The following is a 13,350-nucleotide window of genomic DNA, read 5'->3' on the forward strand; positions in this document are numbered from 1 at the left end:
AGATTTTCCAACCACTCAAGGTTTTTTTTTCCCCCTCTTCAGATATCATTTTTTCCTCAGTTTGGGTCAGATGCTAGAACAAGATAATGAACCATTTTTCTGTCAGAGCCGTTCCTCTAAAATTGGCACATGTAGTCCTGTTCAGACTCTGGTTTATCTGATATATAGTAATTGTATTATTCATGAATACTCAATTTGCTGGAAGCAGCACAGGCTCACATACCATTTGACCAGCATAAAAAGCCTTATACACACGCAGTATATTTTGTCTTAGCTATAAATAAACAGGACATGTCTAGTCTCACTACATTTTAATTTTCGCAACTAAAAGCATGACAATCAGGCTCCTGGGCTGCTTTAGAAATCACAGCTGGAACCACGGGTTCATCTCGGATCCAGAGAGATTTAGGCACCACTGAATTATTTTTTTTCCCCTTCCCTACACAGGAAATAGGGTGTGTAAATCTTTCGTGACCCTTTGAAAATCCCAGGCTCAATTCACAATTTCTCTCCAGTCTTTTAAAAGCGTTCACTGCCACAGCACACTTCATAGATGCAGTACGAAACATGGCTTGGAAGATAGAGAGCAAAATATAAGTGACAGCAAGCTGTTTCCAAGTCAGACAGTGGAGTGAAACGATCTCATTTAATAGTTTTGGTTGCAATGAACTATCTTACTCAATCCAATTTCTCCTTAATCACCCTCTTTCTATATTTAATTGAGTTTTCTGGACTGCAAATAACGTACTGCGTGATTCTAAAAATGCTCGTTAGAATTGTATCTATGCCGTCAAATGTCATAACCATTGATTTTGCTTGAAAAGAACCAGGTTGCACGAGAAAATTTCTGCAAAGCAAGTTTACACTATGGACCAATCCAGTGCATAACGCTGCAATCAATGAAAAGTAGAGGGATTCGTAATAATTTAATTGACTACAGAAGTTTCCCGGCATTTATGCCTCCTGCCTTCTTAATGTCATGGTCAAGGTAGGCTTGGGGAATCCTAGATATAAGGCAGACACGTTTCTTTATTTATAATAAGGACTCTGGGTCTCCTAAAATAGTCAGCTGGGAGCCGGCAAACACCTCCAGGATCAGAGCACCCTGACAAAATCATTTCATGCTGGACCAGGATCATTCCCAAAGCAACCTGCACATCATCTTTCCAAACAGCTTCAAAACACAACAGTACACTTATTCCCTTTTGTGATCTCTTATGAAAGACCCAAGAACCAAGCAAAGGCTGAACGTCAACAAGGGTGTGGGTCATATTCATACAATCACAGACAACGAGGGCTGGAAAGGACCTCAGGAGGTCACATCTAGTCCAACCCCTGCTCCAAACAGGACCAGCCCCAACTACATCATCCCAGCCAAGTGTCTAGCCAGATCTTGAAAACCTCCAAGGATGGAGTATTCACCACCTCTCTGGGTAAACCATTCTAGTGCCTCACCACCCTCCGAGTGAGAAAGTTTTTCCTAATATCCATCTTCAACTCCCCTTGCCGCAACATGAGCCCATTGCTCCTTGTCCTGCCATCTGCCCCCACTGAGACCAGTCCAGCTCCATCCTCTTTGCACCCACCCTGCAGGGAGGTGGAGGCTGCTATTATATATCGACAGAAAGAGGCTATAAAGAGACAGCTCCAGGACTGCAAAAGCACGGGATCTCAGAGAAACAAAACATGACCAGATCACAAGTCTGGTAGGATGGAAATGGAAACCTCAAACTGACCAGAAAAGCCAAGGAGAAGCAAAGCATTTGAACAAAGACAGATGAACGTATACTTTACCGTCGCCTGGAATGATGCGCAGAGTGACCGTGTTTCCTGCTTCTTTAATCAAGTTGACAATGTCCGAATGCGACTTGTTGGTGATGGAGCATCCATTAACGGCCAGGATCCGGTCCCCTACTTTCAGCTTGCCGCAGCGGTCTGCAGGGCTCCCCTCAATTATCCGACCTATTTTGTGAGGCATGGCCACACATGCATTTCCTGCTTTTGTATTGTATTGTTTGTTTGTTTTTTGTGGGTTTTGGTTTTTTTTTTTTGGTTGGTTTTTAATTGTTTATATACATGGGAATATGGTGAAGGGAAAAAGGAGAAAAAGGGTTGAAAAGGGAAAGAGAAGGTTAAGGGTTAATTAATTAATGCATCAAGCAAAAGTTATTAAAGGATAGCTTGGCTGCCAGTGTTCAAAACATTGGCAATCGACTGTGAGGGCAAAGGGCTTTGCTTTAACTGACTGCCATTACGGGGAGGCATTGCACCAATCCACCGAGAGTCTTGCCCTTTGGTTTCTTTAGAGATGGCGGCATTTTTATAGACTACAGCTGCACTTGGCAGCCTGAAAATCATCCAATTGAAGTTTTGTTTTTGCATTTGCAAAATATGAAATTGCTAATAGAGGGCTCAAACTTACTCGTCTGAGATGGTAACGGTGTCAGCCTCTCCAGGCCTCCACTGAGCCAGTGGCTGCTCGAGCTTCTGCCAATGTTTTGTTCTTTCTCAGTTTAGAAAGATCATCACTATGCCTGCGACGGAGTCAAACTCCCACTTTCACCACAAAGACCCAATCTACCAGTGTCGCGTGGGGTGAGCAGTGAGAAACCAGTTCTTTCATTGTGAACAAAGGAAGCACTAGGGAAGGCACAGGACCACTAGAGATGGGCCAAGACTGACATGCGGGACCTGCTCGGTACCACCCACCACCTCATAACCACTATTCATTCTTCCCCTTTTATGAGCTTAAAAGTTGATTTGGTTGGGGAAGAGAAGCAGGGACTGAATGCAGACCCCTGGCTTCAACAGCTCTAAAACCACAAGCAAAACAGTCCGAATGTCTCCGAGATGCATCCAGCAAGGGCATTTTGGGATGAATGCACAGCAGACGCAGGACAGCTCACAACAGTCACCTGGCCCTGCAAATGGAGGATGCACGCAACTCAGGACATATGACCCCTCCAGCTTTCCTTGCACTGCTGGCAAGCCCTATATACATATCCCAGTCACTGGAGCATGAGATGGTGCGGCGTGAGATGACGGCCGTATCCACCATGCATCCATCCTCAAGATGCGCTTGCGCAGCTCGGCCGTAATCCTTTATTTGATTAGTAGTTTTAGAGATATGCGCTGTTACAGATGTAGTAATACTTGAAAAAACTATAAAGAAAGGGCTAAAAATGGGATATGAGGTAATGTGACAAGGCTGGAGAGGCACACGCGTGACTTGCTGCAAGGGTGATTAGACACGGGACGCCGTTTCTTAACAGCAAGCAAGTTTCTCCTTGCAATACAAAGCCCGGCTTGCTTTCAGTCGAGGTCGTGTGGGTTTCAGAAGCAGAAATGAATATTTAGTCGATCCAGTGTATTGACCATGGATGTGAAACCCCACACTAACGGGACCAGGGGGAGCTTCCATACCAGTTCAGCCCATCTCTAAAGACAACCCATGAAGGAGGCACAAAAACTACAGGGACAAGGCAAGCACTGCATAGCTGAGGGCAAAGCATCTCATGCGGAGTATCGGGAAAGAGTTTGATGTACTTGAAAATTCAAGGAGACACAGTCACAGGTCAAAATATATCAAGTGAGGAACCCCTGGAGAGGTTACATTACACCAGCTTTCATTTAGCTAATGGTTCTGCCTAGAACGAACATCATTCTTTACATGAGCTCATCACAGTCTCTTCAGGGAGGAACAGTGCAGTATATTTTATATTTCACACTGCTCTTCCCAACAATCCCTCTTAGCGTCTGGTTGAAGAATTAGAAATCTCCCTTGCAACGCAGCGTCCCAGCTAGAAGGCGGCCCAGGGAGGTATGCACAAACAGGCCATGTTGATGCATGTGCTTGCCTTTAAGTGGCCAAATCCACTGAAGAAGCAGAGGAAAAAAATACTTGTTATTCCCTATTCTATGCAACCATGTGCTTGGGAGGAGGAGATGGAGGGCAGGCCAAGCTAAGGTAATGAGCTATCATTTTTGATGCAACTTTTCATTATCTTCCATCACAGCAAGCACTAATAATGCACCAATCCCTAGCGATCAGCATGCTCATACCCTTAAGGGCAGTTAGGAGCATCCCTCTGAAATGCAGACAGGAGTTAATCACTTTTAGGAGGGGCTGGTTGCAAATCTACGGGCCCTCCATGGATCAGAGGCAGCATTTCAGCTAGGTTATTTGCTCCACTGGACTCAATGATCCCTTTTTCTGGGATCCTCCTACTCCTCTGCTGGGAGAGAAATCTAAAATTTCAATTCGTACTTATTGCCGACCTGCCCGAGAGCGATCCCAAGGAACGCCAGGCACTAGCACTCCTGGCTCTGCTGCTAGTCAGAGTTCACAAGGTCCCACTCCTCGGATCCCAGGGTTCAACAAAACCCAGGAGGCAGCACCTACTAACTCTCAGCCTCCAAATATGGCACCGATGAATTTTAATTTACACCCTCGTTAGCCTCGGTGCACCGCAGCATGCACCCCCTCGCCTCGTTAGAGCGACAGCTTTCAGGACTTACCGAAGGTCGTCCCTGCCTCCGGCCTGCTCACAGAAGACACGATGACAAAGCCAAAGCCTTCGTTTTCTCCACGCCGGATTTCCACGTCGTACGGCTGCACCACCGTGCTGACCACGCCGCTGCCGCCACCCCCTCCGCTGCCGATGCCGCTGGTGCTGCCGCTGCCGGAGCTCACGGTGTTTAAGGAGTTTTGGCTTCCCTGCGGGGTACGTTTTTCCTCTGTCAGGGAAGCAGGCTGGTTGCTGCTGTGATGCGAGGAGGCTGGAGAAGGGACTTCGTTCTCTGCCTTTGGAACTGCAAGAGAAAAGCACAATTCTCACCGCGTCGGCGGCACGGCCCTGGTGTTTTTAGCGGTACGGAGATGAAGTTCGGCTACAAAAAATAAAGGGCCTGGGATAAATGGCAGGACAGGCTTCTTTCCAACTGGGTCAACATCTGCTCATGCCAGATGCTGCTGGAGCTGCTGGTCGTTACCTGCACACTGAAACGGCCCTGGAAATACACTCACACCCCTGTACACTCGCACAAACATGCTCTCACGTGGCACAAGTTGCACACTGAAGCCTCATGCTAATTTACAGAGGCAACGGAGCAATGAACAATTCGTTGTGAAGTGAAAGATGGGCTAGCCCTCCACAAACAAAGGGCAATTACTGCAAGGTGAGAGCTTGCACATAGGTGCTTACCCCGGACCAGCTGATAAATGGGGAAACCCTACCCCTAATTGGCCTATGGTAAATTATTTCCATGCCTATATCCTAAAATTGTGATTTAGTGAAACCAGTGTAACTCTGTGTGTGAACCTCACTGACATCTCAGATCTGAATCACGTGGGTTCAGCGTGTTTCTGTTGAATATCACAACGTCATCCCTTAAGTTAAGATGGACTTATTGCCAAAGAGATGTTCCTCTGCGCAGTTCTTTGCAAGTAGTTGTTCGTGAATAATCCCACATTTAGAGAAGTCCCTAGATACAAAAATATATGTATTTCATCCATCTAACCCTTTTTGTGATTGTTTCCAGCCTGGGTTACATGCAATAAAGAAGTCAAGTAAACCTAACTCTGCAAAACGCTCCTCTTTAGGCTATCTAAAATGGTAAGACTGGAAACAACTGAGAGGCATTAGCTCCATGGGGTACACTCGCACTACATTTTGACAGTATAAAGGAAAAGAAACCAAACATGGATGTAATGCCGCCTGCCAGAAGTCCACCCAAAGTCCAGTGGAGAGAAACAAGGATCTTTTCAACCTGAAGGTTATTTTGATCCTCCTTTAGGCTTCAAGTACATCATTCCCTGTCTTTTTGTTGACACCTCACCTGGAAGTCTGCTCCACATCCTTTTTGTCTAGAAATGGGCCTAGACCAAGATCCAACTCTGAAATTTGGACTGAGGTGGAAGGAACTCCCAGCACTTACTATTAACTGTCACTAGCAACACATAAATCAAGTGTCATCTAGCAACCTCGTTGTCATGTCCCCGCTTTCTTTAATAACAGCACATTTTTGTAGATTTGCAAGAACAAAACCATGCTTTGTTCTTGGCTCGGCTGTTCTTCCATGTTCGGGCCCTGTTCATTGGCAGCGAAGGATACATTTCTGTCCTGCATCAATTTGTGAATGTGCAACCACTGGAACCTTACTTACAACACAAAAAAAATAAAGGAGAGGATTTCAAATGACTCTCACTTGGCATCATTTTTTAATGTTCTCTCTACCAGAGAAGCACGGCCCAGGGGTCAGGGCACTGAAACGTGACTTCATTTGTAAATATATTTCACTCCCAGCTCCATCACTGAACTAGCAAAGTACTTCCTTCCCCTCTCTGTGCCTCTCTTTCCCTTCCCAGCCCGTGTTTTAACTATGTCAATGAAAAGGTCTTCAGGGAGGGGCACTATTTTACGGCGTGCTTGTAAAACCGGTGCACGACAGAGCGTCAAGAACTCACTGTAATACAACCAAGCTATTAATTGCAGCATATTAGGAATGAATAGCGTACCCGTATCTGAAAGGTGTGCAGAGAAAAGATCCCAGATCTTGCCTAAAGATACTCGTATTTAAAATGTGTCATATTTTAAAGCATTCAAAAAGCCAGAAAAAAAAAGGATAAAAGTCAGCTGGAAGGTGCAATAACGTCTGCATTCACACTTACTATAAAAATGGAAATACAACTGTTTTGAGATGGAGGTTTAGGGTTTCTAACCCGTAAACTCCCTGGATGAAGACTGGAAAATAAAAAAGCGAGGTCCTCCCAATCAGACTGAACGTACCTGCATATACAACTTTGCGCCGTACAGTGAGGTTGACATGGCCTTGCTTGGCAGCCTGCTGCATAAGTTGGACGACGAGCTGGTGCGATTTTCCAACCACAGGAGTCCCATCGACACAGATCAGCTCATCTCCGGATCGCAGGCGACCGTCGGCATCGGCAGCACCCAGTGGTACAATGTGACCAATGTAAATCTATTGGGGGAGAAAAAAAAGGGATGTATTCAACAATCAGACGGCTAAGGAAGCTTGGGGGGACTGGGAATGAAATTGAAAGCCCTGGGTTGTGTATAACCCAAATCAGCAGCGGGCACAAGTGACCAACATCCATCAGCTGTTCTGAATAAAGCCCTCTGTGAAACGAAGGAGAACCAGGTGTTTCCCTTGTTCTTTATCATTGGGATATAACTGCGTGCAAGATCCCTTCACTCTGGCTCATCACCTGCCTTGAGAGGATGCGTTTCCCGAAAGAGACTAAATAACAGCACAGAACGATTAGCAATAGCATCGTCAATCAGAGCAGCGAGACCAAGAAGCAATCTGGACTCTAAATCAATCTCTTCGTTGGCCCCAGAGCTCATCACCTCAGCTCCACTTTCACATGCAACAGGTTGGCTTCGGTTTATCGCCGCTGAGCTCAGCAACGCTGCTGTGGCATGAAAGGAAACCGTGACCTCCCTCTCCCCAGAAACGGACAGGAAGCACGTCGACAGGGCAGCCAGCAGCAATGCGCGCTGACACTTTGTATGCTTGACCTGCTCAGCAAACAGACAGAAAATTAGGTGCTTTTAGTTTGGCACCTTTCCGGGATGCTAGATTTACAGCTAAGAAACCAAGTTAATTCAGGGAAACATAAAAGAGACTGAGAGAGACTGCTCTTAAGGTCAAATAGTAAAACAGGAACCTACTGAAAAACTGATTGGAAAAATCACTTTCCACCTCTGTGGGGATGTGTTAAGATCTGGGGGCTGGCCTAGCCTGTAACATGCACACGGGGCCAGCGCTGAATTTTAGTCTCCTCCGAACCTGGGGTATTTGGATGGGTGCTGTCTGTTCAGGACTGAATGGAGAGAGCAGGATATGCCTGCATGCGTTTTGGCAGGGACTTGGAAACAAGTCCCCTTTCAAAAGCACTCACCGGTTCTCCAGGCTCATTTCCACCTAAAATCCTAAATCCGAAGCCAGTTTCCTTTCTCCATAGAAAGATATCCTGTTCTTGATAATCTGGAACTGAAGGAACAGAAGGAAAGAGAAATGTTATTACAACCTTTAGTAGGAAAGCTGTCAGCTTAAACCCAAAGTCCTCCAAGTCCTATCATTTTTCTTGTATTACGAGTGATAAAACCAGAGACAAGACGCCGTATTTAAGGTCCAACGCTTATAGCAAATAGCATGTTTCTACAGAGTCCCATTAATGACTTGTGGAGTTAGGTACAACTCACCAGCAATGAGGGAGAACAGGGGGGGACCACTAGACTCGGAGCAAAGAAACATTGCAGAAGCAATGCAATGAAGGACTAACCATCATCTACAGTTTGCCTCCATGTGAGACTCTGGATGAAAGCCACCTGACCCCCATGGAGCTCCCTCATGAATGCTCTGCTTACGTTCCCCTGGGACCTGATCCAAAGCCCGTTGAAATCATTGTGAGTCTTTGCATTGGCTTCAGGGGGTTTGGATCAACACCCGGATGCATCTTCCTGCAGAGAACAGTGTGCATGCACATGCATGTGTGCATTGGTAGAGGGGAAATTACTCATCTCCTTGACTTGTCACTGCTACATTAGGACAGAAGGATGGAAGCCTTTCGTTTCTGGCCTTGTCAGCCTTCAAACTATGGCTCTCGGAGGTGGGGTAGGGCGGGGGGTGGCAGATCTCAAAGCAAAGCAGCAGCTGAGAACCTGTTCCACCCCTTCCCACCCAGGGATAGCATGAATGGAGAAAAATTTGCAGGAAGGTTACCCTTGCCAGAGATCCTTCCACCCTCCACTGTTTCTGAGGATTTGACTGCAGGAGGTGATGGGTCCTGAAGTTATCTATTAGGTATGCTGCTCTGATTTCTGCTCCTTAACAAGGCTCGCTAGCTGGGAATATCTAGTCAGAGAGGTCCAAGGCTTCAAGGTGTAACTAAGCACGTTCATAGGTTTAAGTTGTAAACTGCAGCTAATAACTCCATGGCTTCTGTTTGAACAACGGGCGGGAGACTGAGAAGTGCTACAAGCTCTTGCTGTTTGCTTAGCACCATGGTATTAGTATTCATCTGTATTAGAGTCGCTAATAAGTCCAACAGCCTTTTGTAAACGTGTCTCTATAAGAGAGGATAATGCCATTAGCAACATGATACAGATGCTTTTCTTTTTATGGAAGAAAAAAAAAGAAACAAGAGCTTGCTGTTATGATTTCTACTGTCATCATTAGGTTTTGTAGGGCATAGTTTCGTAGCTGATGGCTCTTGAAATAGCTAGGGGATGAATCCTCAGCTGGTGTGAATCGGAGGAGTGCCAGCGAAGTCAATGTAGCTGATGCTGTGGACCTGGATTTTTAAAACGTCTCGTTTTCTACTAAGCAGACAAAGGCAGCTGGAAATGCAAAAGAGCCCAACTATACCTACTTCTTAGTATGGAACACAAGCAAAATGTCTACACTGAATATTACATACGTTAAAGGGATAACCTTGAAGTGCAACTGAACACAGATAATTTAAATGAAGTTATCTGTGCTTTCTTTCCAAATATATATATATATACATATATACACACACACACATATATATATATATATATATACACACATACATATATAATTAATATATATATTATATATATATATAATTTTAAAGCAAAATTAATTGTTAACATTAAATCATATCAGAAGACACCTTCAGGTTCATTTACTATTTATTGGTTAGTAACTGTAACACTGATTAATTTTGTAATAACCCCCCATGATTTATAATTAATGGCAGAAGAAGTTATTCTTGTATTGGCCAGCTGTTTGCATCTTTGGTAAAGGAATGATGCTTAATATGAATATCAAGGACGTTGGAAAATATTTATGGCTGGGGTGCATGTTGATAATCAAATAAAAATCAATGCCGGTATCTAAAAACAAGTAAACTAGCTCTCTTCATTAAAGGCCTTTTCCAAAGTCCACGGAAGTCGACAAGCATCTTTTAATTGATGTCCATGAGCTCAGGATTGGGTTCTTATTGCATTTAATGCTGTCAGTGTCTGTCGTACAAAAGGTTTGGGTCTAATCGATTGGTGCTTTATACAGTAGACTTCAGTCTGGCTCTGATGCTTCCTCTTTCAGCAACTCACCAATGAGTTTAAACTGCAACATGGAAGAGTGGAAATGCAATGAACAGGTGAGTGCAAGTCCCGGGTGTCAGGGAGTTGGCATTTTTATTCAGATTTTGTTACACCCCTCGACTGAAATGCATTCTTTTTTTTTTTTTTTTCCGTCCTATACCTTCTTACTTGATTGCTTTATGGTTAAAAACTAAGCTTAAATTCATATGCATCACCTCTTGAAGTCATAAACTAATTTTTCTCCAAATACAATTACTAAATAATAGAAGTGATGAGCAGACTGGAAGTTGGTAGTCTTTACCAGTCAGGACTACGTGGCTGAAGGCTATTTGCTATAAATTAGGACATCCCCTGTAACAGAATTTAGACCATAAATTAATTGGTGTTTGTCATCGTCTTTAGTTAATCCAAGCACGAAACTATGCAGACACTTTCTAAAAGTTCTGTCTAACATTTCACAGGCTTTTTGGCAGACTCTGGCTAAACCAATTAGAGGGCATGCCCTGCCTTTCAGAAACAAAATGGCTTCAACAGAGATTGTCAGCATGGGCCCATTTTCTCAGCATCGCTTCACACATTTGCCAAATCTACAGTCTTGCCGAACGTTGCCTTATGTTCCTCATCCAGGTACCTTTTAGTCTATGAGCAGCCACTCAAGGTAACACAAACAGAGGCGTAAATGTGTGCTTCAAACCAGAGCAATGAAACATAAGGTCTACCACGAAGTGCATTTACCCAGCAATGAATTTTACTACGAAAGACTACAGGAAGGGGGGACACAAACACAACATACACAACACACACTTACACAGGGTGGGCGGGCAAACAAAACTTCCTTGGCAGCTTTTGCATCCATTTGCCAATTAGGCGATTGATTGATGGAGTCCAATTTGCTAAAACAACCCCCCCATTCCCCCGCTCAGTCGCAACAACTTTATATGAGTAACACAAGACTGTAACTGCTTTGTAAAATTAACCAGAGTGCTCCCAAGGTTCAGGCAGAACGTTTTGTGGATTAAAACAAAAGTTGCTGAATCTTGGTACAGAAAGAGGACTCCCGGATGCGTTCGTTCAGTTGCCGAGCTCCAATCCAACTCCCTAGTAGGTGCACCTACTTCGAAGACCGCCTTAGTGTCAGCCTAGATGGGTGGTGACTGCCAACCTACTTTTAGGAGCCACCGTTTCGAATAACACGCAAAAGCTGTCAAGGGAGTTTTGTGCAAGCGGTGAAGAGGAACGAGACCAGTGGCGTAGACTGACTCCATGTCATCAACAGGGCCCTGTAGGGCAGGTTCGTGGAAGACTATCAGAGTGGATGGAGGTGCTGCAAGTGCCTACGGTCTGTTGCTTGCCAATGAAAAGCCAAAGCAACTACGTGGTGTCTTCATTCCTCGTTAGCCATTGCCTTTTGCCCTTCTGAACCACCCTTGGCCACAAATGGCCCCCCGTGGCAGAGTAGCAGCAATACCAACACGAGACACGAGACGAGACACAAGACACGTTCTCAACACATCCTTACATTCTCCAAAACTCGTGGAATTGATTTCTCTCTCTCTCTCACCCTTGCTCAGTCCAGTTGCAGGCGAAGGTGACATAGCTGCAATATCAATTTTACAATTTTGCAAAGCTTAATGCATCTGCTTTCTTGTTCAGCTTCACTTAAAACGTACTCAACCGATACGCATATTTTGTTAGGCTTCTGCACGTACTACTGCAAAGGTCACAGGGACTGTGGATTAAAACAACGGTTGGCTTATTCAACTTTCCCCCGCCCTCCCGTAATGCATGAATCTCTTGGAAAAAAACTTGAAAAAAGAGTTTTCTACAAAGTTCTTTTTGAGATCACGTAAACCACTTCCACCATCACAGCACAGGGTCTGGGGTTGCGAGAGGGAAATCTTATGTCCAGCATTAGAAGAAACTATAAATACAAGAAGGTGAATGCTGAAAACTGAAAAAATGTTTTCAGGCACTTTGACTTCATTTTAATTAAGTGTTACTCGGTCGTCTCTAACCCCTCTCTTTACATGTACGATACCATCTATTTTTTCCCATTGCAATATCACTTTAACAAAATAGCAGACTTGCCTGGAAGAACAAATCTGCCGTGCACAGATCACAAGGTCTAATAGGGGGTCAACCTCAACAATAACTGTTGCTCAGTTAATCATCAAAGTATTTTAGGCCACAATTCAGCAAAGTACTTAAGCACGTGCCTAACTTTAAGCATCGGTACTTCTGCTGAAGCCAATGGGATGACTCCAGGGTCAAATACTTCTGCAGTTCGAGCGTGGATTTCATATTTTGTATTCTTCCTAAATTCCCAGTTTTTAGAGCAGGCTATTAGAAGCAAAGGTATGGTTTCTTTCCTTCCTTTAGCTAAAGTTTCTAGCCCTTCCCATTGTGGAAAAAAGACTTGAAAAATATGACAGAAATGCACCTTCAAGATGCAGCAGATAAAAAAAAGTATTCTAATTGTGTTTCTTATTTAAAATAAATCATTAGAAAAAAACCCTCATCATTTTTTAGCGCTTGGCACTGGCAATTTTACTCATCACGCACGTAAAGTCTGGGAAGCACTTGGTACCTTGCTAAGATCCAGGACTAAGTTAGTGACAGCTGATCATTCATTACATGTGGTCACAAATCAGCTTTGTAACTAGACCTGCTCTGCAGCCGTTTCTGCTCATGCAACATGCTAGAAATATTAAGATCCTTCTAAAAAAAGGCATTCTCTAAGGGCACGGGCACATCTGTGTGTCCAAGCGCATGAATGTAACTGTTTGTTTCATGTTAATATAATACAAGAACATGACCTTACAGAGGGCCCTTTTTCTACACTACTGTCTTTAAAGCCAGTCTGCTCACAAGGCAGTCGGCAATTTCCGGAGTGTATTTTTGGCGGGGGGATGGAGTGTGAAACATTTGATACCATGGTGTTAATATCTTAAAACTCTATTTAATGACTGTCAAGTCAAAACTACACACTGTGTCAACTTTGTTTGTATTTTTAATCAGATTTACAACAGATAAAAAAAAAACAAAAAAAAAAAACATGTTGTGCCTGAAAATAAAATTCCAGTCTTAAAGATAACCAGAATAGTTTAAAAGCTTCAGAATTACTCTATAGTGTTCCGCTTTACTTTTAATTAAATGTTTAAGTCCTTCAAAGGGATTCATTAACACATCTGCAATTCAGATTAATTCATTTTGTTACTGCTGTTTTGACAGATGGCCATATGTAGGATATGGT

The 13,350-nt window shown here is 44.0% G+C and overlaps 1 protein-coding gene across 21 annotated transcripts in view; it reads right to left on the reverse strand.

The window, feature by feature from the left end:
* The window catches only part of MAGI1 (membrane associated guanylate kinase, WW and PDZ domain containing 1), a 410,797-nt gene that overhangs the window by 15,817 nt on the left and 381,630 nt on the right, over positions 1-13,350 (reverse strand). For 9 of the 21 annotated variants that reach the window (XM_019499608.2, XM_019499595.2, XM_019499592.2 and 6 more), the window contains 5 exons: positions 11,617-11,694; positions 7,925-8,016; positions 6,789-6,981; positions 4,519-4,812; positions 1,795-1,998 (listed from right to left, as the gene is read on the reverse strand). In XM_019499608.2, the coding sequence (XP_019355153.2) occupies positions 1,795-1,998; positions 4,519-4,812; positions 6,789-6,981; positions 7,925-8,016; positions 11,617-11,694 (861 nt within the window). The remainder of the gene's footprint in view (positions 1-1,794; positions 1,999-4,518; positions 4,813-6,788; positions 6,982-7,924; positions 8,017-11,616; positions 11,695-13,350) is intronic. The other 12 variants (XM_019499610.2, XM_019499596.2, XM_019499594.2 and 9 more) reach the window with 4 other exon arrangements.

This window comes from Alligator mississippiensis, chromosome 12 (assembly GCF_030867095.1).
Source record: "Alligator mississippiensis isolate rAllMis1 chromosome 12, rAllMis1, whole genome shotgun sequence".
Lineage (NCBI taxonomy): Eukaryota > Metazoa > Chordata > Crocodylia > Alligatoridae > Alligator > Alligator mississippiensis.